The sequence below is a fragment of the Hippocampus guttulatus genome, chromosome 7 (genome assembly GCF_054856545.1).
Source record: "Hippocampus guttulatus isolate MCC_2025c chromosome 7, RoL_Hgut_1.0, whole genome shotgun sequence".
NCBI lineage: Eukaryota > Metazoa > Chordata > Actinopteri > Syngnathiformes > Syngnathidae > Hippocampus > Hippocampus guttulatus.
The window spans coordinates 8,391,151-8,412,921 of NC_141267.1; the positions used below are offsets into that span (position 1 = coordinate 8,391,151).

At 43.3% G+C, this 21,771-nt stretch overlaps 2 protein-coding genes across 2 annotated transcripts in view; one reads left to right on the forward strand and one right to left on the reverse strand.

The window, feature by feature from the left end:
• The first annotated feature begins 439 nt into the window (after positions 1-439).
• kank3 (KN motif and ankyrin repeat domains 3) overlaps positions 440-21,771 on the forward strand; it is a 51,568-nt gene continuing 30,236 nt past the window's right edge. The window contains exon 1 of the mRNA XM_086115951.1: positions 440-974. The gene's annotated coding sequence lies outside the window, so the exon portion shown is untranslated. The remainder of the gene's footprint in view (positions 975-21,771) is intronic.
• On the reverse strand, positions 6,281-8,851 carry LOC147202155 (angiopoietin-related protein 4-like). Its single transcript, XM_086116495.1, has 7 exons — positions 8,372-8,851; positions 8,147-8,257; positions 7,976-8,063; positions 7,397-7,510; positions 7,214-7,309; positions 6,843-7,124; positions 6,281-6,767 (listed from the first exon to the last, which is right to left on the reverse strand). The coding sequence occupies exons 1-7, from the start codon at positions 8,798-8,800 to the stop codon at positions 6,592-6,594; spliced, it is 1,296 nt and encodes a 431-aa protein (XP_085972621.1). The 5' UTR covers positions 8,801-8,851; the 3' UTR covers positions 6,281-6,591.

The following is a 21,771-nucleotide window of genomic DNA, read 5'->3' on the forward strand; positions in this document are numbered from 1 at the left end:
AAATAAAATAGATTTGTTAGTTGTCAGTAAGATGGTCCAAGCATAGTGCTATTTTGTCAGACTTTAAAAAAATAAAAACATCTGAGGAAAGGATGTGTGGTATTGTTTTAAGCTTCAAAACAAGGAGGGGGAAACATGGACCCAGTACTGATAATGTCACGGTTTAAAATATTGTGTTTATAGTTTGTATTTTTTTAAACCAGGGGTGTCAAACTCGGGTCCTGGGGGGCCGCTGTCCTGCATGTTTTCCAAGTCTCCCTGTTGCAACACACCTGATTCAAATGAACAGGTTCAATGTTGGAAAACATGCAGGACAGCGGCACTCCAGGACCTGAGTTTGACACCCCTGGTTTAAACTATGCTCATACAGGATGTTCATATGAACGTGTCACATTTGTATTCAGTTATTACAACTACTGTTTATTATTTTGGGACTGGGGGGGGGAACGCAAATTTGTGCCTTTCACCAAACATAATTAACTAGGAGGAGCTTTGTCTCATGCTGGAAATCAGGGTGCCCATTACGTCGATTGCGATCGACCGGGAGCTCTCGGACTGGTCCCAAGTCATTCGCGAGGGTTGTAGAGCAAAAAAACAAACATTTGTGTATCTCTGTGTGTGTTAGTAATATACTTTTTGTGTTAATGCACACTGCCCCCTAATCATCCTATCAGTGTCACTTTCTCGAAATGTATTTAAAGAATAAAAATCAAGTAGGTCACTTTTAACCTACGGTGGTGAGGACCTGCGTTACCGGAAGTTGATAGCGCTCAGTAGTCTGCAATTGCACCTTGCGATCAGACCTGTTGCGCTATATGTTTTAGTTGTTTCATCTGCCTTTCACCGATGGCACTGGCAAAAAATGGGAATCTGGAGCGTCAAGAGAAGCATTTTAAAACGGTACGCGTGAGCTACGATAATTAACAAGGCTGCAAACGTGCGTCGGATACCTCCGCGTCTGGTCCCCAACTAAGGTAGGCAGGAAATTCTTTTTCACAAACTATCAACTTTTGTGTCATTATGGCTGTTGCTCATCATGGCATGAGTGTGCAAGTGATGAATTTTATAAATCAAGAGTCAAGTTGAACGACGGTCCTTTCACACTTGTTTCCGTCGTCATGAGCATAATCTTTACAAGTGGCGGTTGTTCTAAAACTACGGGAAACTCGGCTTCCTCTTTAAAAAAAGGTAACATAAATACATGTACTGCTGTGTGCACATTTCAATGGCTGGCAACCAGTTCAGGAGTACGCCGCCTACTGCCGGATGACAGCTAAGATAGGCTCCAGCACGCCTGCGTCTACTGATTCGTAAAGTGGATTGTTCCACTGCGCGAAACTGGATGGTGAAGCCATTATTTTGCTATTTGCATTATTATTTGAACGAAACATTACGGACAGCTACACTTTAACAGTAGTGTGACCTCAATCTGAACCTTATGATGTGACCTTAACTTGAACCTCATGGTTTGGCCTCGACTTCCTTAGCGACGGAAAATAATGTTAACACCTTTGCAGACAAAGACCAGACAACGCAGTACATGCACCTTTTAGCTGGCCTGCGGTTTCACACCTACGTTCCGTTCCAGCTTGTTTGAAATGCAAGCTTATGTTAAATTATTAATTATTTTCATTTTATATTTGAGCATTATATTCTTTTATGTTATAGTCATCTAAATTATATTCTCTTTAATAATTGTTGAAACATTCTTATGTTGCTTGCGTCTGATTGGCTAAAGAGAAGCAGGAAGTGTTTTCGTGACACAAAGGGGGTGGTGGTCTCATTCATCCGTTCGGAGGTGCAGACGTTTTTTTCTTTCTCCTTTTTAATAAACTGCATTAAAGGATTCCATCTCTCCATCTGTCATTCGTAAAGAAGAGCCATCCACTGAAAAACAACGAACCCCTCAACTTACAGAAACAAAAGTTATGCAACAATTACGTTATCCGAAAATGTCAGTAAAAGGAACAGTTTCTGGAGAAACGAAAGTATAGCAATAATTAGCGATGTTAAATCTTTCAGTTATGTTTTTAGTTAAAAGAAAACATCTGGAAAACTTTGGGGGAAAACGAAAGCATTAGAACTGTCATCAGGAAACTGAAAGGGAAATATCCATGGAGAGTGAAGTCTGTATTCTGCTCATATTTAGTCATGCTCAATAACTTTCCCGTGCCCGCAGCGTAGCTTGGCGTCCTTGTAACAATCATCAAAAGTGGTTAGGACTGCACGATTGTCCGTGTTTTATGTTATGTGTTGTGTTTATTATTTTACTTTAACTGTTTTGTTAAGCGCTTTGTTACAGCTGCCGCTGTTGTGAAAGCGCTATATAAATCAGTGTGTATTGTATTGTATTGTATTGTATCACCTAGAATTGGAATACTCCTGACTGGAGACGCACAACTTTGGAATGCGGTAGTTTGTACAAGCTGAGAATCGGTTTAGTAGAAACAAAAGTTATGATGTCACACCTTGTGTCTTGGTACCGCCCTTCTGATGATATAAAAATGATGTGAATCTCTTCCTGATTCGCACTCGTGACACGCAGCCATTGTCTGTGAACCGCTGTAGCCCGGAATATTCTGTTATTAAAAGCTTCGAAGAAACTGTTCGTCGACTCCAGCCTGTATTTGGATTACCAACATTCTCCTCGTCCGAAATTAAACAAACGCGGGGGAAAGAAGGCCGCTGCCCCCCAACAAGAGTTACGCCCATCCATCCATCCATCCATCCATCCATCATCTACCGCTTATCCGGGGCCGGGTCGCGGGGGCAACAGCTTTAGCAGGGAAGCCCAGACTTCCCTCCCTAGCTACTTCTTCCAGCTCTCCCCGGGGGATCCCGAGACGTTCCCAGGCCAGCTGGGTGACATAGTCTCTCCAGCGTGTCCTGGGTCTTCCTCGGGGTCTCCTCCCGGTTGGACATGCCCGGAACACCTCACCAGGGAGGCGCTCAGGAGGCATCCGATTCAGATGCCCAAGCCACCTCATCTGGCTCCTCTCGATGTGAAGGAGAAGCGGCTCGACTCTGAGCCCCTCCCGGATGACCGAGCTTCTCACCTTATCTCTAAGGGAGAGCCCGGACACCCTGCGGAGAAAACTCATTTCGGCCGCTTGTAACCAGGATCTCGTTCTTTCGGTCACGACCCAAAGCTCGTGACCATAGATGAGGGTTGGAACGTAGATCGACCGGTAAATTGAGAGCTTCGCCCTTTGGCTCAGCTCCTTCTTCACCACGACAGACCGATACAACGTCCGCATCACAGCAGACGCTGCACCGATCCGCCTGTCGATCTCTCGCTCCCTCCTGCCCCCACTCGTGAACAAGACCCCAAGATACTTGAACTCCTCCACTTGGGGCAAGATCTCCTCCCCGACCCGGAGGGGGCACTCCACCCTTTTCCGACTGAGGACCATGGTTTCAGATTTGGAGGTGCTGATCTTCATCCCAGCCGCTTCACACTCGGCTGCGAAACGCTCCAGTGAGAGTTGGAGAGCCCTGTTTGAAGGAGCCAACAGCACCACATCATCTGCAAAAAGCAGGGATGCAATACTGAGGCCCCCAAAACGGACCCCCTCAACGCTTCGGCTGCGCCTAGAAATTCTGTCCATAAAGGTTATGAACAGAATCGGCGACAAAGGGCAGCCTTGGCGGAGTCCTACCCCCACTGGAAACGATTCCGACTTACTGCCGGCAATGCGAACCAAACTCTGACATCGGTGGTATAGTGACCGAACCGCCCATATCAGGGGGTTCGGTACCCCATACCCACGAAGCACCCCCCACAGAACTCCCCAAGGGACACGGTCAAACGCCTTCTCCAAGTCCACAAAACACATGTAGACTGGTTGGGCGAATTCCCACATACCCTCGAGGACCCTGCTAAGGGTGTAGAGCTGGTCCACTGTTCCACGGCCGGGACGAAAACCACACTGCTCCTCCTCAATCTGAGGCTCGACTTCCTGACGGACCCTCCTCTCCAGCACCCCTGAATAGACCTTACCAGGGAGGCTGAGGAGTCTGATCCCTCTGTAGTTGGAACACACCCTCCGGTCCCCCTTTTTAAAAAGAGGGACTACAACCCCGGTCTGCCAATCCAGAGGCACTCTCCCCGTTGACCACGCGATGTTGCAGAGGCGTGTCAACCAGGACAGCCCCACAACATCCAGAGCCTTGAGGAACTCCGGGCGGATCTCATCCACCCCTGGGGCCTTGCCACCGAGGAGCTTTTTAACCACATCGGTGACTTCAACCACAGAGATAGGAGAGCCCACCTCAGAGTCCCCAGGCTCTGCTTCCTCCAAGGAAGGCGTGTTGGTGGAGTTGAGGTCTTCGAAGTACTCTGCCCACCGGTTCACAACGTCCCGAGTCGAAGTCAGCAGCGCCCCATCCCCACTGTACACAGTGTTAGTGGTGCACTGCTTCCCCCTCCTGAGACGTTGGATGGTGGACCAGAATTTCCTCGAAGCCGTCCGGAAGTCGGCTTTCATGGCCTCACCGAACTCTTCCCACGCTCTGGTTTTTGCCTCGGCGACCACCGAAGCTGCGTTCCGCTTGGCCAGTCGATACCCGTCAGCTGCCTCTGGGGTCCCACAGGCCATAAAGGCTCGATAGGACTCCTTCTTCAGCTTGACGGCATCCCTTACTGCTGGTGTGCACCAGCGAGTACGGGGGTTGCCGCCACGACAGGCACCAACCACCTTACGGCCACAACTCAGATTGGCCGCCTCAACAATAGAGGCACGGAACATGGTCCACTCGGGCTCAATGTCCCCCGCCTCCCCCGGAACATGGGAAAAGCTCTGTCGGAGGTGGGAGTTGAAACTCCTTCTGACAGGGGATTCCGCCAGACGCTCCCAACAAACCCTCACAATACGTTTGGGTCTGCCAGGACGGACCGGCATCTTTCCCCACCATCGGAGCCTACTCACCACCAGGTGGTGATCAGTTGACAGCTCCGCCCCTCTCTTCACCCGAGTGTCCAGAACATGCGGCCGCAAATCCGATGATACAACTACAAAGTCGATCATCGAACTGCGGCCTAGGGTGTCCTGGTGCCAAGTGCACATATGGACACCCTTATGTTTGAACAAGGTGTTCGTTATGGACAATCCGTGGCGAGCACAGAAGTCCAATAACAAAACACCACTCGAGTTCTGATCGGGGGGGGGGGGCCGTTCCTCCCAATCACGCCCCTCCAGGTCTCACTGTCATTGCCCACGTGAGCATTGAAGTCCCCCAGCAGAACAAGGGAGTCCCCAGCAGGAGTACTCTCCAGCACACCCTCCAAGGACTCCAAAAAGGGTGGGTATGCTGAGCTGCTGTTTGGTGCATATGCACAAACAACAGTCAGGACCCGTCCACCCACCCAAAGGCGGAGGGAGGCAACCCTCTCGTCTACCGGTGTGAACCCCAATGTACAGGCACTGAGCCGGGGGGCAATGAGTATGCCCACACCTGCTCTGCGCCTCTCACCGTGAGCAACTCCAGAGTGGAAGAGAGTCCAACCCCTCTCGAGAGAACTCGTACCAGAACCCAGGCTGTGTGCGGAGGCAAGTCCGACTATATCCAGTCGGAAATTCTCTGCCTCACACACCAGCTCGGGCTCCTTCCCTGCCAGAGAGGTGACATTCCATGTCCCAAGAGCTAGCTTCTGCAGCCGAGGATCGGACCGCCAGGGTCCCCGCCTTTGGCTGCCGCCCAGCTCACATTGCACCCGACCCCTTTGGCCCCTCTCATGGGTGGTGAGCCCATGGGAAGAGTTACGCCCCACTTAGAATATATAAGACTTGTTTTGAGATGTTGTTTGAGCTTATGGCTGACTAAACCAGTATATTGTTTTTTGTGCTTTACAGAGCTTTGGTTTCAATTTGAAAACCTTTGACCAATCCTCTTTGCACAATTTCAATCGTCCAGCGTCCTGAGTGCTCTCCTCTGCGCACGCCACTGAAACCCACTCCACAGGTTTTCAATGGGGTTGAGGTCTGGAGAATGAGATGGTCATGGGAGGAATGTAATTCGGTGTCTCTTGAACCCTTTTTGCGATTTTCCGCCAGAGAGTATGCCTATATGTTTGTCCAAGTGTACCCTGCAATTGGATAATGTACAGTTGCTGATGTGCAGGAAGTGTGAGCTGGGTTACGACACAGTGGCGGAGTGGATATGAGCCTGAGTGGTCATCTGTATGAATACAGTATACGCCCTGTGATTGACCGGCAGCCAGTCCCGGGTGTTTTTATTTTGTGTGTAATTTTTAGGTATCTCATTAGCAAGGACACAAACCTGAAGAATACAATTTTTATTTCACTCAGTTCTTACAAATGATATATTTGAAGCATAAAATATTGAAGGAAATAATACACAACTTACAATTATGTTTAAAAAGACCTTATAAAGGGAATACTTGCAAATGTCAATGTGACAGAGAAATCTTATGGCATAGCATAGAAACAATTATGATCATTCAGTGCAATAAACGGATGATAAATGTGCTTGTAGAGTCTGTCAGCCAGTTGTTTCAGTCTGAAGTTGTTGCATCATAAACGCTCGTTTTCCCAGCTTGCTTTGGCTCTCTGCTGCAGTTTGCTCAAGACTTTATTGCTTGTTTATTGAAATCGGTGCAAGCTTCATAAGAGTTGTCCTCAGAGAGTTTTTTTGCCCCATTGTGTTGGTCCAAAACATCCTCCTCGGCTGCCATCTGACCGGGCCGGGCCTTCTGGGATATTTGCCATTGAGGTTTGAGGCTCCACAGCTGCTGAACCACCAACCTCCTGAAACCAAATGACCAGTCAGAATACAATCGCTTGTTTTGTCGTACTTGACGTGAACAGATTCAATGCTCTCACCTGAGTGAAGCTCAGCACAGTTGACGTCTGCGGCGAGATCATTGTCACGGTCGGCTGTGGAGAAAGGAAGACCCGCGGCTCCCGTCATAAGGCTTCCCCCCTGAGCTCCAGACGTTGAATTTTGCTCGAGGTAGAGAGCGTAGTTTTTTCCCTTGCCATCAATTTGGACGCGATAGAGATTCGCGCGGCTCTCTCCTGTCGAATCTGTCAACTCCACCTGCAGCAGGTACTGGCCTTGTTTGGAGATTGTGTGAATGTTCTCCAGGCCCAACCAAAACTCACCTGGGAGAAAAATAATCACCCATTCTTATCACTGGGGTTTTGTGGTACAAATTTGTCATGTATTTCCTGTGTGTCAACGGTGGTCTCACCATTCAGGCTGCCGAAGCCTTTTTGGTAGCTCTCCCAAAGGTGGTTAAAGTTTTCAGACCCATCCAGGCGTTTCTGGATGACGGTCCATCCACCTTCTGTGAAGGTGACAAAGAGAAGTTGAGTTTTCAGATTGGCAAGTTGGCAAGCAAGACAGACTTCGGGTAGGCTTCTTCTCGTCTCACCTGTAGTCATTTCGCACAGGACGTTGAAGGGCTGCGAGCTCTGTGCTTGGATTGTGTAAATTCCGCTGGTTCGCTGCCCCCTTACAAACAGGTCGTGGCAATCTTGAGCGAAACCTGAAGAAAAAAAAAGCACAAACAGATGAGATGGTTGTACGAATCGAGAGCTGCTCAACTAGAGTTTTTGGCTGCTTGCTTTGCTCAAAGGCAGTCACGAGGAAAGATAACATTGTTGAGATCATGCAATGCAAGTCAATACCCTCGTTTTCTTGACCTTTGGACTGTCTACAAATGACCCTGACAACAAGTCAGGCTGTCGACGAGTGGCAAAGGTTTAGTTTTGGTTTTCAACGTGTCACTTTAAATAGCTCGCCCTTCTTTGCTGGTACTTGTTATGACACAGCCTTTACCGCACTGTCAAAGTTCAACGATGTGTATCGAGAATAGCACGCCCGCGCAGTGGCAAAAAGTGAAATCCACAGTGAGAAACATGCTACTTAGAGCTCAACATTTATACGATAGTGAAGAATTTCTTTGAACACATCCGTTAACAGTGAGACTTTTTCAAAGTGATTTAATGACCTGTTTTGGTGTCACTTGGCACCGAATCTCCTGTCAGTGTTGTCTCCTCATGCCTGCGCCTGAGGAATCGGACTCCCTTGTGTGCAACCTGGAATAATGGCAGCCTGTCAGTCAGGATGAACAAGAGCACGCGCCGGTGTTGTTTTTCTCGTAGGATGGAGAAAGACTCGCCTTGTTCTGCAGTGTCAGCAGGTGTAAACTCTGCTTGTCCAGTTTGTCTTGTTGCTGCCTGATTTTGTCAACCAGGTGGTCGATGCGTCTGTTCTGCGCTGCCACGACTCTCTGGGAACACACGTCGGAAGAAACGTTATACAACTTTCCGTTAGGCGCGGGGGAAGACTGGTTTATCGTCACTCCCGCCGTTTTACAATTCAAGCCTCTTTCTACTTTGCTCACCTGGATAAATAACATTGTTGCGTTGTCGCCTTTGAAGCCGACTTCCGTTGTCATTTTAAGCACTTCGTCCACTTTCTGCTCGAGTGCGTTCACGCGGGAGCGGATGTTCTTGGTCTGCTTCATCATCTCCCCATCCATCCTTTCCTTCTCCTCCCGGCTGGCCTTCAGGGCTTCGTCTTGCTCGTGCCGCTTTCTCTCCAGTGAGATGATGGTGGCGTTGAAGGCTTTCAATTGGCTGTTGACGTCCCTCATCTGAGCTTTGGTCTTCATGACATGCTCCTTGAGGCCCTGGCCCAGCTGGAGCAGGCCGTGGGCCACCACGTTGACGTCGTCCCACGAGGCGTACTTGTCCCCTCTGGCCACGGGGAACCCCGCCGCAGCGTTCAAGAGCAGCACGGGGACGAGGATGGCAGTCTGAAGCGTCTTCATCTTTGGCCTGTTTGGATTCGAATGATGATCTTGTGGTTTGTTTTGTGGTGCAGACGGAATTGTGAGGTTTTTTATAGCCGAGTGCTGCGGCTGAGGACCGCGGTGATTGGCTGCGAGGCTTTGGAGGTGGGCACAGAGGACGGTTTGGGGCGTGGAAACAGGCCACCACTTGTAAAATGATGCAATGCAAGCGTTCCATTTCTGGCTGACAAGAACAGTTGTGATTAATGACTGAGTTCATTTCAGTTGTTTTCTTATAATATTACAGTCCTATTATTTTTGTGCATTCGAAGATACATTTTTATTTTTTTTCGAACATCATATGCAAATTTTCAAATGCATTATTATCAAAACGGTTAAAGCAGGCTAATTATTTGTTTAGTTTTTCATGGACGTTCATGAGCCTGAAACTTAAGATCAGAATCACAACTTCAATTTCATGTGTTTATTTAAATTCTGTCAATTATCAAATGAATACATGGATGTAAATTACATAACATAATCTACATTCACCCATCTGTTTATTTTCCACAATCACTGCAAAGTTTCAAGAATAGCTGAACTACAGTCATATCATTATGATATTTTTTTTTTTTTTTACAATTTTTTACAATTCCCTATTAAATACCCAATGAAGTGAAGACAACTACGTGATTAATTATGCAGACTAGAAAAATAAATCTCAGCTTGTAAAACATTGTTTCTGTATGGGGCCAGCAGCTACTAGTTTTCGACCATGAATCGGGAATGCCGAGGGGAACTTTGTGAGAAGTAGGGGAAAGTTCATCCCGCAGGGCTCTTTATACACCCTCGCTCCTGACAGCAAACTCGCAAACAATGGCACGCACATGAAGACACGCACGCCCAGACACGAGTCACATGGTATCCATGCAGTGCAAATTGAAAAAAGACCTACAGTGTATTTAGGCATACTCACACTTCATGATTATATAAAAACCTTTAAACTCATATATACCATGTAGGCCACATAGCTCAACAGGCACATTCTTTGTTGTTGTTGTTTTAAAGCAAATTGTAATACTTGCAAGGCGACAGGTCTGGAGAAGTTTCTTGTTGGTGTGTTTTTTTTCAACAAAACTTCCAACTTTTCGAAAAACACTTTGTAGCTTAGTGACCGTAAATAAGGGTTGGGCAACGTATGGACTGTGGGTCAAATCTGGGCCACTCCATTTTCTTTATTCGGCCCACCCAGCATTTACATTATCAAGAGTCATATTTGTAATATTTGATGCAATTTTAAAAAGCTCTTTTTTTTTTTAAAGTTGGTTAATTAATATTTGACACGGATATGATTTCATAGCATAAAATTAATGTATTATTTGGGTGGCGTGGCATTTTCAACGCCGCTTATCCTGAACAGGTCTATTATTGATTTATAACTATCATATTATTAAAACAATACAATTGTATGTTTTCTCATATATATTCTTATTATTTTTAAACACACACATTGTAACATTCTACAAAATGTGATCTGTGGTGTTGTTTTTTTTTTCATGTCCATTCATTTAAAAAGACAATGAGTATGTGTTGTGTTTATTATTTTACTTTATGTTAACTGTTTTGTGAAGCGCTTTGTTACAGCTGTCGCTGTTGTGAAAGCGCTATATAAATCAGCATGTATTGTATTGTATTGTATTGTATGGTGGCGAGGACATGGCAGTCCACAGTGCTCATGCAGAGCACGTTTCCCTGCTATAGCTGCTGAACTGCACGTATCCTCCTGCCTCCTCTGTCTCAGCTGACGTGAGGTGCAGCACAGTGTCTGTGGCTGATCAGCTGGATGCCTGGCGTCAGAACACACTGTTCCATTTGCCCATGAGGTTAAGCTTTCTTAAAACAATCTTTTCTCTTTGGTGGAAGAAATCTTAATTAAAATGGAAAGTTGTTGTTCTCGCTATAATATATTATACACAAGTTTATTCTACTACTATCTTGATTCCCTTATTTATAGATTAAAATGTTTTTTTGTTTTTTCTGTTTATTTTTTTCTTTTTTGTGGGAGCAGGGTATCAAAAAGAAATAAATCAACTGAAATGCATTAGATTAATTAATTTTTTGTCTTTTCATTTGTTGGAGGTTGTTCCCCATTCACTTTTCTTTCAAGTTCCAACATTTTCACTGAATCATTATGTAATGTACTAATCATCTTATCATGACAATGCCACAGAAGCATGATTTCATTCGAACATTATCTTTGAACGTCAGCCCTTTTTCAGCAGAAAATAAAACGCGCGGCACAAACAGTCAAATTCTTCTCAATAATTCTTGATCGTTTTCATCCTCTGAATTCCCCAAGCATTCCTAAATTGTTAGTAGTGATCTGCAAGGCCGCTGCCTAGATGACAACACCATATGTCCCATTACATCTGCACGTGCATAGTACACGAGCTTCCCTCTACTGGGTAAAATGTGATTTTAGACACCAGTGGGTTAGTGAGTGAAAGGTGAGCCTGTCGTCACGTGCTTGCTCTGTTGCATCACCCTCTTTAAAAAGCTGCGGCTGGATCCCAAACAATAAGTCTGTACACTCGCTATCCACAATATTGCCCTCAAATATGAGACTTATTCAAAATGTTGCCACAAAGATTGTCTTGATCGTTGTTTTATACCACTGAAAGTAAACAACTACAGTCATAAACATACGGAGAAAACCATTTTAAACATTAGCCACTTGTTAGTTCGACATTTACTAGTGTGTGTGTGTGTGTGTCTGTGTGTGTGTAAGTTGGCCATGGTGTCCCACAGGGATCTTTGCTTGGACCAGTACTGTGCAATCTTGGAAATATTAGAAAGCACTCTGTTACCTTCTACTGTTATGCAGACAACACACGTTTTATTTATGAATGAAATTGGTAAGACCAAACTCCAGAAGTGTCTCAAAGACATCAATAACTGCCAGACAGGTTAGTTCCACTTACTTAATTCTCTTAAAAGCACATTTACTGTATTGCAAATTTGTACAAAAGTAGTGACGTGGACAACCGTGACACTTTTTTTTAACCAGATCCGAGCTGATTTGTTAGCGTGACCTGTCCATGGGTAGGATGCTACTTCTGATTCGTGAGCTTGGGGGTACAAAGAGTAAAAGAGTACTTTCAAGAAACATAGCTTTGACGATCACAAAATTGCGTTGAGGGAGATCATAATTTAGATCTAAAAACAAAAATATTGTTGTTTGTCTATTTTTATTCAGAGCAGTGTCCACTTCGCTGCCTTTCTGTGACTCTGCCAGTCTCCCTGTAGCAACCCGTTAAAAAAAAATAATAATAACAATCATAATAAAATAAACAGCATACTTTGTTAGACCAGCATGGTTTTGTTGAGTTTTTGTGCTGGCCCGTCTGGTGTCAACAGTAAAACTAGCAGCAAAAGTTTTAAAAAAACAACCAAGATTCAAACGGTCGAACTTTTAGTCATTGGGCAACCCACTCGACGAACTGAGCCACAGTTGCCTAGCAGTCATTCACACTCAAAATCACATCTCAGGACATTTTTTAAGTGTTACCTGCAAACTGCTTTTAGCTTTATTCTAAAAATGTACCTGTAAGATGAATATCCCAAACCTTTTGGAAGTAATTTCTGGTCTATTGTTAGCCAACCAAATGCAGAAACTCGGTTTGTTTGCCTTTTAACCGGTTCAGCACTTTGTCTCCTTGGATCGTCCTACCGCACTGACAAAGTACGGTACTGTACTCTTCTCATTCATTTCTAAAATGGCACATAAATTGGAATTTCTAAAACACTTCACCTTAAACGCAGTGTAGCAGGGGTCAACGGTCTTTGTTGCTTCGGGGTTCCGAACAGTGTGAAAACAAGCGAATTTATGCAACGGTGTAAGAATACGTTGTGACACAGCACAAGAAGGCATGCTCAATAACGACTGTACTTTCTCTCTTTCATCGGATTGTTTTATAATTATGGCTATGAAGCTTTTTTTCCCAGACTAAATATTTACTGTAATTATCAATGTATTACTTTGTGAGCGTATCTGTCATAAACGCCCTGCACTGTTGTTGTATTTTGATGTTAGAGACATAATCTTTGATGGTATGTGTAGGTCTTTTCTTATGTTAAGTGACTGAGCATATTCCGTTTTTTTTTTCTTGACTCACCTTTGATGAAAATCTCATTGAAATTGTGGCGCTGCTTTGCTTCAGCAATGTGCAAAAGGAGCTGCTTGTCACAAAAACGAATTGTTTAAATTTGTGTGGCGCTGCCATGAGGAATTCATTTCCTGGTGGAACTAAAAGCAGCTGCTATTTACACTCCAAAGATCGAGTCTTCCTTCATTCATCACTTACATCGGAATGACCTTTTACCCAGATTCCACTCACAGAGTACGTATCCTTTGTGTCCCAGCTTGCTCCGGGCCCTGTTCTTGGAATTTTTTTCCTTTTTTTTAACAATCTCATTCTCCAGCTTGCACTTTAACCCAGAAAGCGTTGGTGTTTTCCTGAGGCCTCTGTACAACACCACACTTACCTTTTTTGGATGGTGAACATTGTACCAAGCATTGTACATATGTTAACAGTGGCTAAATTAAAACTCCACAGTCAAATGGCAGGTTTATAGTAACGGTATATCTGTACTGTTGTATCGCATTCAAGACAATTCACTGATAATACTCCTCATAACTCATCCACAAAATACAGTACAGTGATATCTGACTGAGTAATGTAAAATTTTGGTGACAAAGAAATTCTGTGGACTACAACAACAGGAAAAATAAATGAGGCTGAATAAATTAGCAAGTTGCATCTTGACTCGATGTTATGATCACTTTCGTGCCAAACACATTCCAATCGGTGTGTGTAAATATTAAGCAACAAGTGGAATTAAAACAGGTGTTCGCTGTCGCAAAGTTCGTCAAGTGATTTATTGCTTTGGCAGTTTGGTTGCACGGGGAAAAAAAAGGCTTTTGTTGAATTTATTTTACTTCATCAAGCGGTCGCTCTAAATAAAATTATCTGGATCCAGATATATGATTTAAGGAGACTAGACATCTATAGATTTGAAGTAAATTCAACACACCATTTTTTTTCCAGGTAATTGGTGTTTTATTTTAAACACGTAATCCCTCTTGCAGTTTTCATGGTGTGATCGTTCCTAAGAACCAAGAAAATGATGCTGCTACATTGTTTTTATTGACACTTGTGGTGACCTTTGATAAAGGACATTTTTGTCTGCCCTCTGACTTGCATCCAAACAGTGGCAGATATTCTTTAATGACATTCATAGGCGACCTCAGCAGCTGCATTTTTACCCCTGTCCTCAAAAGAATGTTGTAATATACTCGCGATAACGATAACAAACACAACGAAGTGAATGCAATGATGTTACCACATAATAAAAACGTATGGTCCATAGAAGTCACAATACAAATTTAGAATTCAAGAGGAACGAGCTGGTGGAAGCGTCTAACTCATCATAGCATAATAGTCCATTTATTAACAATAATCAACTTTTTTTTTCTTTGATCTACTCTATGGTACGGTATTTAATGACCAAAAGCAAATTGGATATACGTACAGTGCAGTGCATACACTTTCGGATACTAAAACCCTGTTGGATGATTTCCTTTGCGGAGGTATCAACTACAAATTTTAGCTGTTTTCAATAGACTCTCGTGCTCATCTCAGGAGAAGGAGTGTCTTCTCCTTCGTTTTTTTCTGAAGAAATTTGGCGTTAAATGCTTTAGAGCTGATGTTGAGTTGGATGCCAGTAGAAATTACTGTACTGTTAAACGCATACCCTGGCACACCCTTTCCATCTGCTTAGGTATTAACCCGAATGAAAGTGTATTTCACTCCAGAGGCCTTCTTACTCTTTGGCTTTAGTGGTCGACTTCCCCTTTCATTTATTAGCGTGCTGTTGGGCCGTGACCTCTGTTGTGAGGTAGGTCCTGTCCTTCCCTCATACAAGTTCTTTCACCTTTTACCTAGAAACCAGCAAGCCAAGGGATGTGAGAAGACATGCTGATTTCCAATTAGGAGTTGCATGATTCACCTCAACCCTGATAAGGATGAGGATTACTGGATGTAAATGAAAAGACTTTTTTTCTTTTTTTTGCAGATACGGTAGTTTTAAACACATTCCTTTTCTGTAACATGAAGACACGTCATCTTATATATATATATATATATATATATATATATCAACCTGAACAGACTGATGCCAACAGAACCCCCCCCCCCTCAACACACACACACACACACACACAATTCAAATAAAGCCATGGATGGGGACTATATTGCATCTTCCAAGTCAGTTTGATCCTGTTTGTTGATGGTTACTGATTCACGTTTGGCCTTATATCACCTTACCTCTCTGAGCTCATCCGCCCCTACACACCTGCCCGGCGCCTCAGGTCTGTGGACCAGACCTTATTAGAAGTACCAAGAACTAAACTGAGGCTCAGAGGGGATCGAGCCTTTTCTGTTGCTGGTCCCTCTCTCTGGAATGACCTCCCACTGAACATTTGGCAAGCCTCCTCGCTGCCCATCTTCAAAACCCTCCTCAAAACTCACTTCTATTCTTTGGCATTCGACTCAACATGACTTAGATTTGTTCTTGGTTTTACTGTTTGGTGCTTTCTACTGCCTTTATTACCGATTTGTCTTACTGTTTATTGTGCATGTTAAATTGCTCCATGTACAGCACTTTGTATGCAGCGATGGCTGTTTGAAAGTGCTCTATAAATACTGTTGACTTGACTTGACTTGACCGGAGATATCAATCAAACGATCTCTAAAAAAAATTCAACTGCAGCTGACTTTACACATCTTTATCTCAAGAGGTTAGTAAAAGTACAAAGCAACGTTGACTGAAAAAGATAGAGACCACAAAAATCTACCGAAGTCCAGCCATGAAGTAATTGTGATATGTTGCTTCTGACCACTGCTCAAAATGCATGCTTTTGAATGGTGGGAGGAAACCACAGTATCTGGGGGGAAGCCACAAAGAACATGCAAACTCTGCACAGAAAGCTGGATTCAAGATTTAAACCTTAGGCTGAACCTTAGAGCCATAAGGCAGACTTGTCAACCACTGTGCTGCCTTCAAATGACCCCACATACCGAGTCAATGGTTCACTTTTCAAGGCTTGAACAGTATGGAAAAAAAGACATTCCCGATTTGTTGGTTTTCACAATGAGCAAAAGTACTACATGAGCAAAATTTAAAACTTTACATCTTCATGAAAATCCGAGTTATTCGCAAAAGCTATTAGCTGATGAGTTTCATAAAATGCTGCTTTTGAGCAGTGTGTTGTTGTTTTTTTGGGGTGTGGGGGGGGGAATGATTCTTCCCTTTGTTGAAGTCCTTGAAACCGATATAAAGGTGTTTATGACTTCTTCCTGATTTGCCCACTGGACTCTTTCAAAGGAAAGCAAAAACATGTTTTGCTGCCAATGTACATGGACTTTGATGCACACTTGGAGGTGACAGTCTGGTATTGTGCTAACTTCATTCCGTTTACACATCGGCGGTGTCGCTCAGATGGTGGGAAAGGGTTTTATTGTTCTGATAAAGATCAACTTGTGTTTTAGCCTGCTACTAGCAAGGTCGGACTGTGTAGTTTGCACAACGTGCCATGCAACGAGAAACCCCGGTTTCCAAGACATTACATTCTGCGTTTAGCGTGGTGGATCTGGGCTCTCAGTGGGAGTTTAGTGTTCTAATCTACAACTTAATAACGTCATAACGTGTTCCTGCCCCCCCCCCCCCAAAAAAAATTAACTATGGCTACATTCACACTGCAGCGCATGTTACTAAACTGTTCCAAAAGACACCTTTGCAGATTCACAGACAATTGTCTCTATTGTCTCCCTTCCGAGCACTCTCAATGTGTGGCATTCAAGAGCATTTGACGTTATTTGAGGATATTACCAAAACAAACCAACAAAAAAATCCGGATTGAAAACAAGCCACTCTGCAAAGCAGTGTTGGTTGAAACAGCCTCATAGAGTGGCTGCCTTTCCAGCAGCTCCTATATTTTGTTGTTCTACTTCTTCCTTTCATAACTTTGCTGCTGTGAATTGGGAATTTCTCCATTGCGAGACTAATAAAGGTTTTCTTATCTTATAAAGCTTAGTTTCTGTTGATAAGTATGCCTTGAAAGTGAATTTTCAATCACAGTCCGATATCGTCCTCCATCGTAAATCCCGCTTTGGCCGCACACAATCAATCAGAAGCGATAGTAGCTGACCCAATGATGGAGAAAAACTGACGCATCATGGGTCCTGCAGGATGGCGTTGGGCAGGGGAATCTACAATCTGATTGGCTAAAAGAAGAACAAGTTATTTCAGTGGTGTGTGTATGGTCAGCGCCTGTAGCCGAGGTACTGAAGGTGTTGGACCAACTAATACGTGCATGGCAACACATTGAAGTGGAAATCTGATTGGACCCCCCCCCCCCCCCCCCCTCAAAAAAAAAAGAATCCACAGGGCACTGGAAGCCGCGCGACCAAAACATACACAATGCAATGAAGAGAAAAGACTGTTGGAAATAAATTTTGTCCACTGAATTGAAGTTATAAATGCAGGTCTGTGTTTCTGACAGTGTTCGCGCCTGCAGAAGAGGGCCTTTTAGGCCCTGACGGCACGCTACTCTGAGTAAATAAAACAAAAGTAACTCTCGGCCAATGACCCTAAAATAGTGATGGATTTTGGCTACTCCTCAGTGTTTGTGTGTTGCAGTCAATCAGGGTCACTTCGAGTTTGAACATCTGGGCGAGAGGTCAGCCTGACCGCGAGGAGGAGAAGATAAAAACTTCCTCCATCTGTACGGCCCATTTAAAAACATGCTGCAAGCCGCTACAGGGAGACAAAAAGCATGTTGGAAACTCTAAGCTTTATTGTTATCTGTGGCAAAGAGTGTCACAGGGCGTATGAGGACGTGGTAATTATAATTTTTAGATACAGTATATGATGTGGTGTTCGGAAAAACCTGTGTTTTTTACCACCACAAAAACAGTATCAACAGAAAAATGCTCAACTTTTTGTGGTTTCCTGTGAATCACATTTTTTTTCTTCTTGCTATCAAGTGACAACATTTAGATATGCAACATAAATAGAAACAAACTAATAGATTTGGATAGCCAGACTGTAATATGGCCTCTTTCAAATGTTGATAACTTTACAATGTTATGTGTATTTGTCAATGTGACTGCAGCAAAAAGGATCTGATCAGATACAGTATACACTGTCATTGACAGTCTGATATCATGGAAATGCACCGACTCGTAATACTGTAGTTATACAGTACTGTAGTAACACACCTGTATCTGCCTCAAGAAACACATTAAAGATGTTACAAATCTCAACTAAAGCGTTAATATGAAAATTTGTACGAATATGCTGTACTACATTAGCAGTGTCTCCATCATTAAAAAATTCCAATCATTTCCAAGGGAAGCTGACGAAGGAATTGTTTAGGATACCCATAATATAAAACAATGGAAAAGCATCAATGAGTGTAATAATGTAATATGTGTACCATTTATGTGTTAGATTCAAAATGTATACCATTGAGGGGTTAAACTCTTTCAGGCATTCATTTTCCTGTAATTTTTTGGGAGGGTTTTCGTAACTGATTAATTTCTAGTATGTCCTCTTGTTTCTGCTAGGTCACAGTGACCTGCCAAACTCTTCATTGTTCCTTAGCAGGTCACAGGAGAGCCAAGATTTCCTTTTGGATAAGTTTGCAGCCAAACTCAAGCACGCTCAGCTTGACTCACTGCATGGAGACAAAACGCACTGATTTCAGATGAAGGTGCTGTGGTGACTCAAAATTCCTTGGTTTTATCTGGTCATTTTATATACTTGCAGCGCATTTCAGTCTCATTGAATTCTATTATTATTGCTGAAGTGCCAAAACTATATCTCGAACGTATGGACCTTTAACTTTTCCGAGTCCACTTATAAGAAGGAATCTATATCACGTGTGTCACATCATGTATTTGTCAAAAAATTACAAATGAAAACAAGTTAAAAAAACAAGTTTAAAATACGGAATGGATTACGTTAAGCTAAACTGCTAAACAAAGTCAACTCAAAAAACATGCTCATATTTTTACACGAACGATGTCGGTTACCAGAACAACAGAGAGAAACCAGATGCTTCTCCATCATTACACCGTTCGTGTAATTAATTCCACGTCACTAATTGCAACGAATTATCTTCAATTTGTTGTATCGCTTTCTTGTTAACGCTAATAAATCAATTGTGATTTTAACGTTTTTTTAGTCTGTCACAGAAATACAATTTGTGAATACAAACACTGTATTGTATGCCTAAAAAAATAGATGAGCACCGATTTTTGTAGTCGGGCTCAAAACTGTAAACACAACGCAGCAGCACCCCCTGCTGCATGGGTTACAGCAATGCAGCATGCAGAGGAAAACGTTTGGTATTGAAAAAGCACTTGTTGGGGATGCAAAGTATTTTCAATGACATTTTAGAAATGTTTGCTGATATAACAGCGTTTTTCCATCACTTGATTGGTTGCTCAGAGTGATAGTTACAGTAGACTAACAAAACACATCTGCAATCAGCTAAATAATAATACATATATGTAATCAGCAGCTATTAAAGAGGATAATGTATTTATGATTTTTGTTTTGATAAAAAGTGTGATGTTATTTAGCTAAATAATTCAGATTTGCTTCAGATGATCGGTATATATGGCTCACTTACATGCTGTTATAATGACTTTTTTGTGCAGTAGAATATTGATGAGTTCCACAATTTCAACGTGTGATAGTGGAGGCGTACATTCGCTATTTTGGTTCATGTAGCTCTTTGTCATTGCTTCTAAACATGAACAAGCTACATCAATCATCTTGTAAGTGACTATGATAATTAGCCATCCATTTTCAACACCCCTAAATCTGAACAGGGTCGCTGGGAGTTGCTGGAGCCTATCTCAGATGACTTCGGGCGGAAGGCAGACTACACCCGAAACTGGTCGCCAGTCAGTCGCAGGGCACATGTAGAGACAAACAACCATTCACACCCACATCCACACCGTCGCTGAGTGGTAACGGACACCACGCTGCCCGCACACAAGTCAGCCGAGTGGACCACTACACCATCAGCAAGCATTAAAGTAACGGTGTACGTTGAATCATGTTTGGAAGTATATTTAATGCCATCTTCAGAGCAGTTAGTCGAGTATATAACTAGGCTTGGAAGATGTCTCAACACAGGGGTGTAACAAGAATTTTTTTCAGCAGTGTCCAGGATGACTCAACACCCCACTGAGGATTTGCCATAAGCACGTGCACGTACGGTACATGTGCACACTGTAACATGTGTTGGTGTGAGCCGAGGAGGAAACCAGCCCTGGACATGTGCCGCTGGACAGTCAAAGGAGCAAAGACTTCTCGAGTTTCCACAAACATCTGTTTATTCTCAACAAAATAACAGCCCATCAGCATCACCACATACCATTCTGGAGCGTAGCAGTCAGGTACACCAGACCGAGTGTGTACAATCGATGGCAAAAAAAAAGTGCTCTCCAGAAGTTTAAGTTTAACTAGATGATCAACTGACATCGTAAATTAAAGATGTTCTGTTTAGATGTGTGGAAGCTTGTACAAGCGAGTTAGCAAGCAGGTTTTATGGCCAAGAAAATTTGGCCTGAATAGTTTCATATATTGTATTCAACCTCAGCGGTGCCCATTGCATCAATCATTTATTGTCATGTGTACTGTGTATTATCAATACCTAATGTCAAATATCCATTAATTTTCTAAAGTGCTAGTCTTGCGAATTACGGTCACGGGTGAGGTGGAGCCTATCCCTGCTGATTGGCATCCACACTAGACTAGTCGCAGGCCATCAACAAATGACCATTCACTCTCAGATTCACACCTAAAGACCAGTGATGGCACAATTCTGCATAGCCCCAATTCAGGTTCTCCAGGATTTTATTTGATATTCTAAAATATAGCCTATTTTTCCTTTGTTTTTTCAGCCCCAGTGAGTTCGTTCAAGCACCCTTTTATCCTTGGGAGATAAAAAAAAAACAAAACAATTCTGGAGCCGTGTCTCCGAATGACAATTTCAAGCATCGGCCATCAACCTTTTTGAAACGCAATACTGCTACAGCTAACTGAGACCGAGACATTGTGTAAATTATGTTATCCTAATGGCACAAGCACAAGCCTTGTCTACAAACGCTATGGTTTGGTCATATGTTACAATATCAACTTTAGTTTGAATTATATTATTTCATATGATTACTGTTGTTGTTGTTTTAGATTATATCGTCATTAACAAATTTACACAAGTGATTGATTTACACTCTAAATTTTAGAGACTTTTTTTTAAACAATCTTTATTGAACAAGTCAGGATACAATTCTCAGTGAACAGAAAACAAATTTAGAGACTTTAATAAATGTAAAATGCATATTTTTGCAAACGACACACCAAGGAAGAGTTGAGCTGTTTCAAACCATCCATCCATCCATTTTCCGAACCGCTTAACCCTCTTTAGGGTCGCGGGGGGTGCTGGAGCCCATCCCAGTCGTCTTCGGGCAGTAGGCAGGGGACACCCTGAACCGGTTGCCAGCCAATCGCAGGCACGCAGAGACGAACAACCATGCATGCTCACACTCACACCTAGGGACAATTTAGTGTGTTCGATCAGCCTGCCATGCATGTTTTTGGAACGTGGGAGGAAACTAGAGTACCCGGAGAAAACCCACCCAGGCCCGGGGAGAACATGCAAGCTCCACACAGGGAGGCCAGAGCTGGAATTGAACCAGGTACCTCTGCACTGTGAAGTCGACGTGCTAACCACTGGACTACCGGGCCGCTGTTTCAAACCCTGAAGCTCATAAATGTGAACCAGACGTACTGACCAGTTGTCAATGTCGCATGTGTGTATCGCCAAATCAAGTTTTTTGGTGTGTGTATCATCAATAAAAAACATTTTATAA

What these genes read in the sequence shown, in the direction of transcription:
- LOC147202155 (XM_086116495.1), bottom strand. Translation starts at nt 8,800, where the DNA reads ATGAAGACGCTTCAGACTGCCATCCTCGTCCCCGTGCTGCTCTTGAAC. An exon ending in GCCAAGTGACACCAAAACAG is followed by an intron (nt 7,511 to 7,975) that starts GTCATTAAATCA and finishes TTTTTTCTTCAG; the next exon opens with GTTTCGCTCAAGATTGCCAC. An exon ending in CCTGTGCGAAATGACTACAG is followed by an intron (nt 7,310 to 7,396) that starts GTGAGACGAGAA and finishes TCACCTTCACAG; the next exon opens with AAGGTGGATGGACCGTCATC.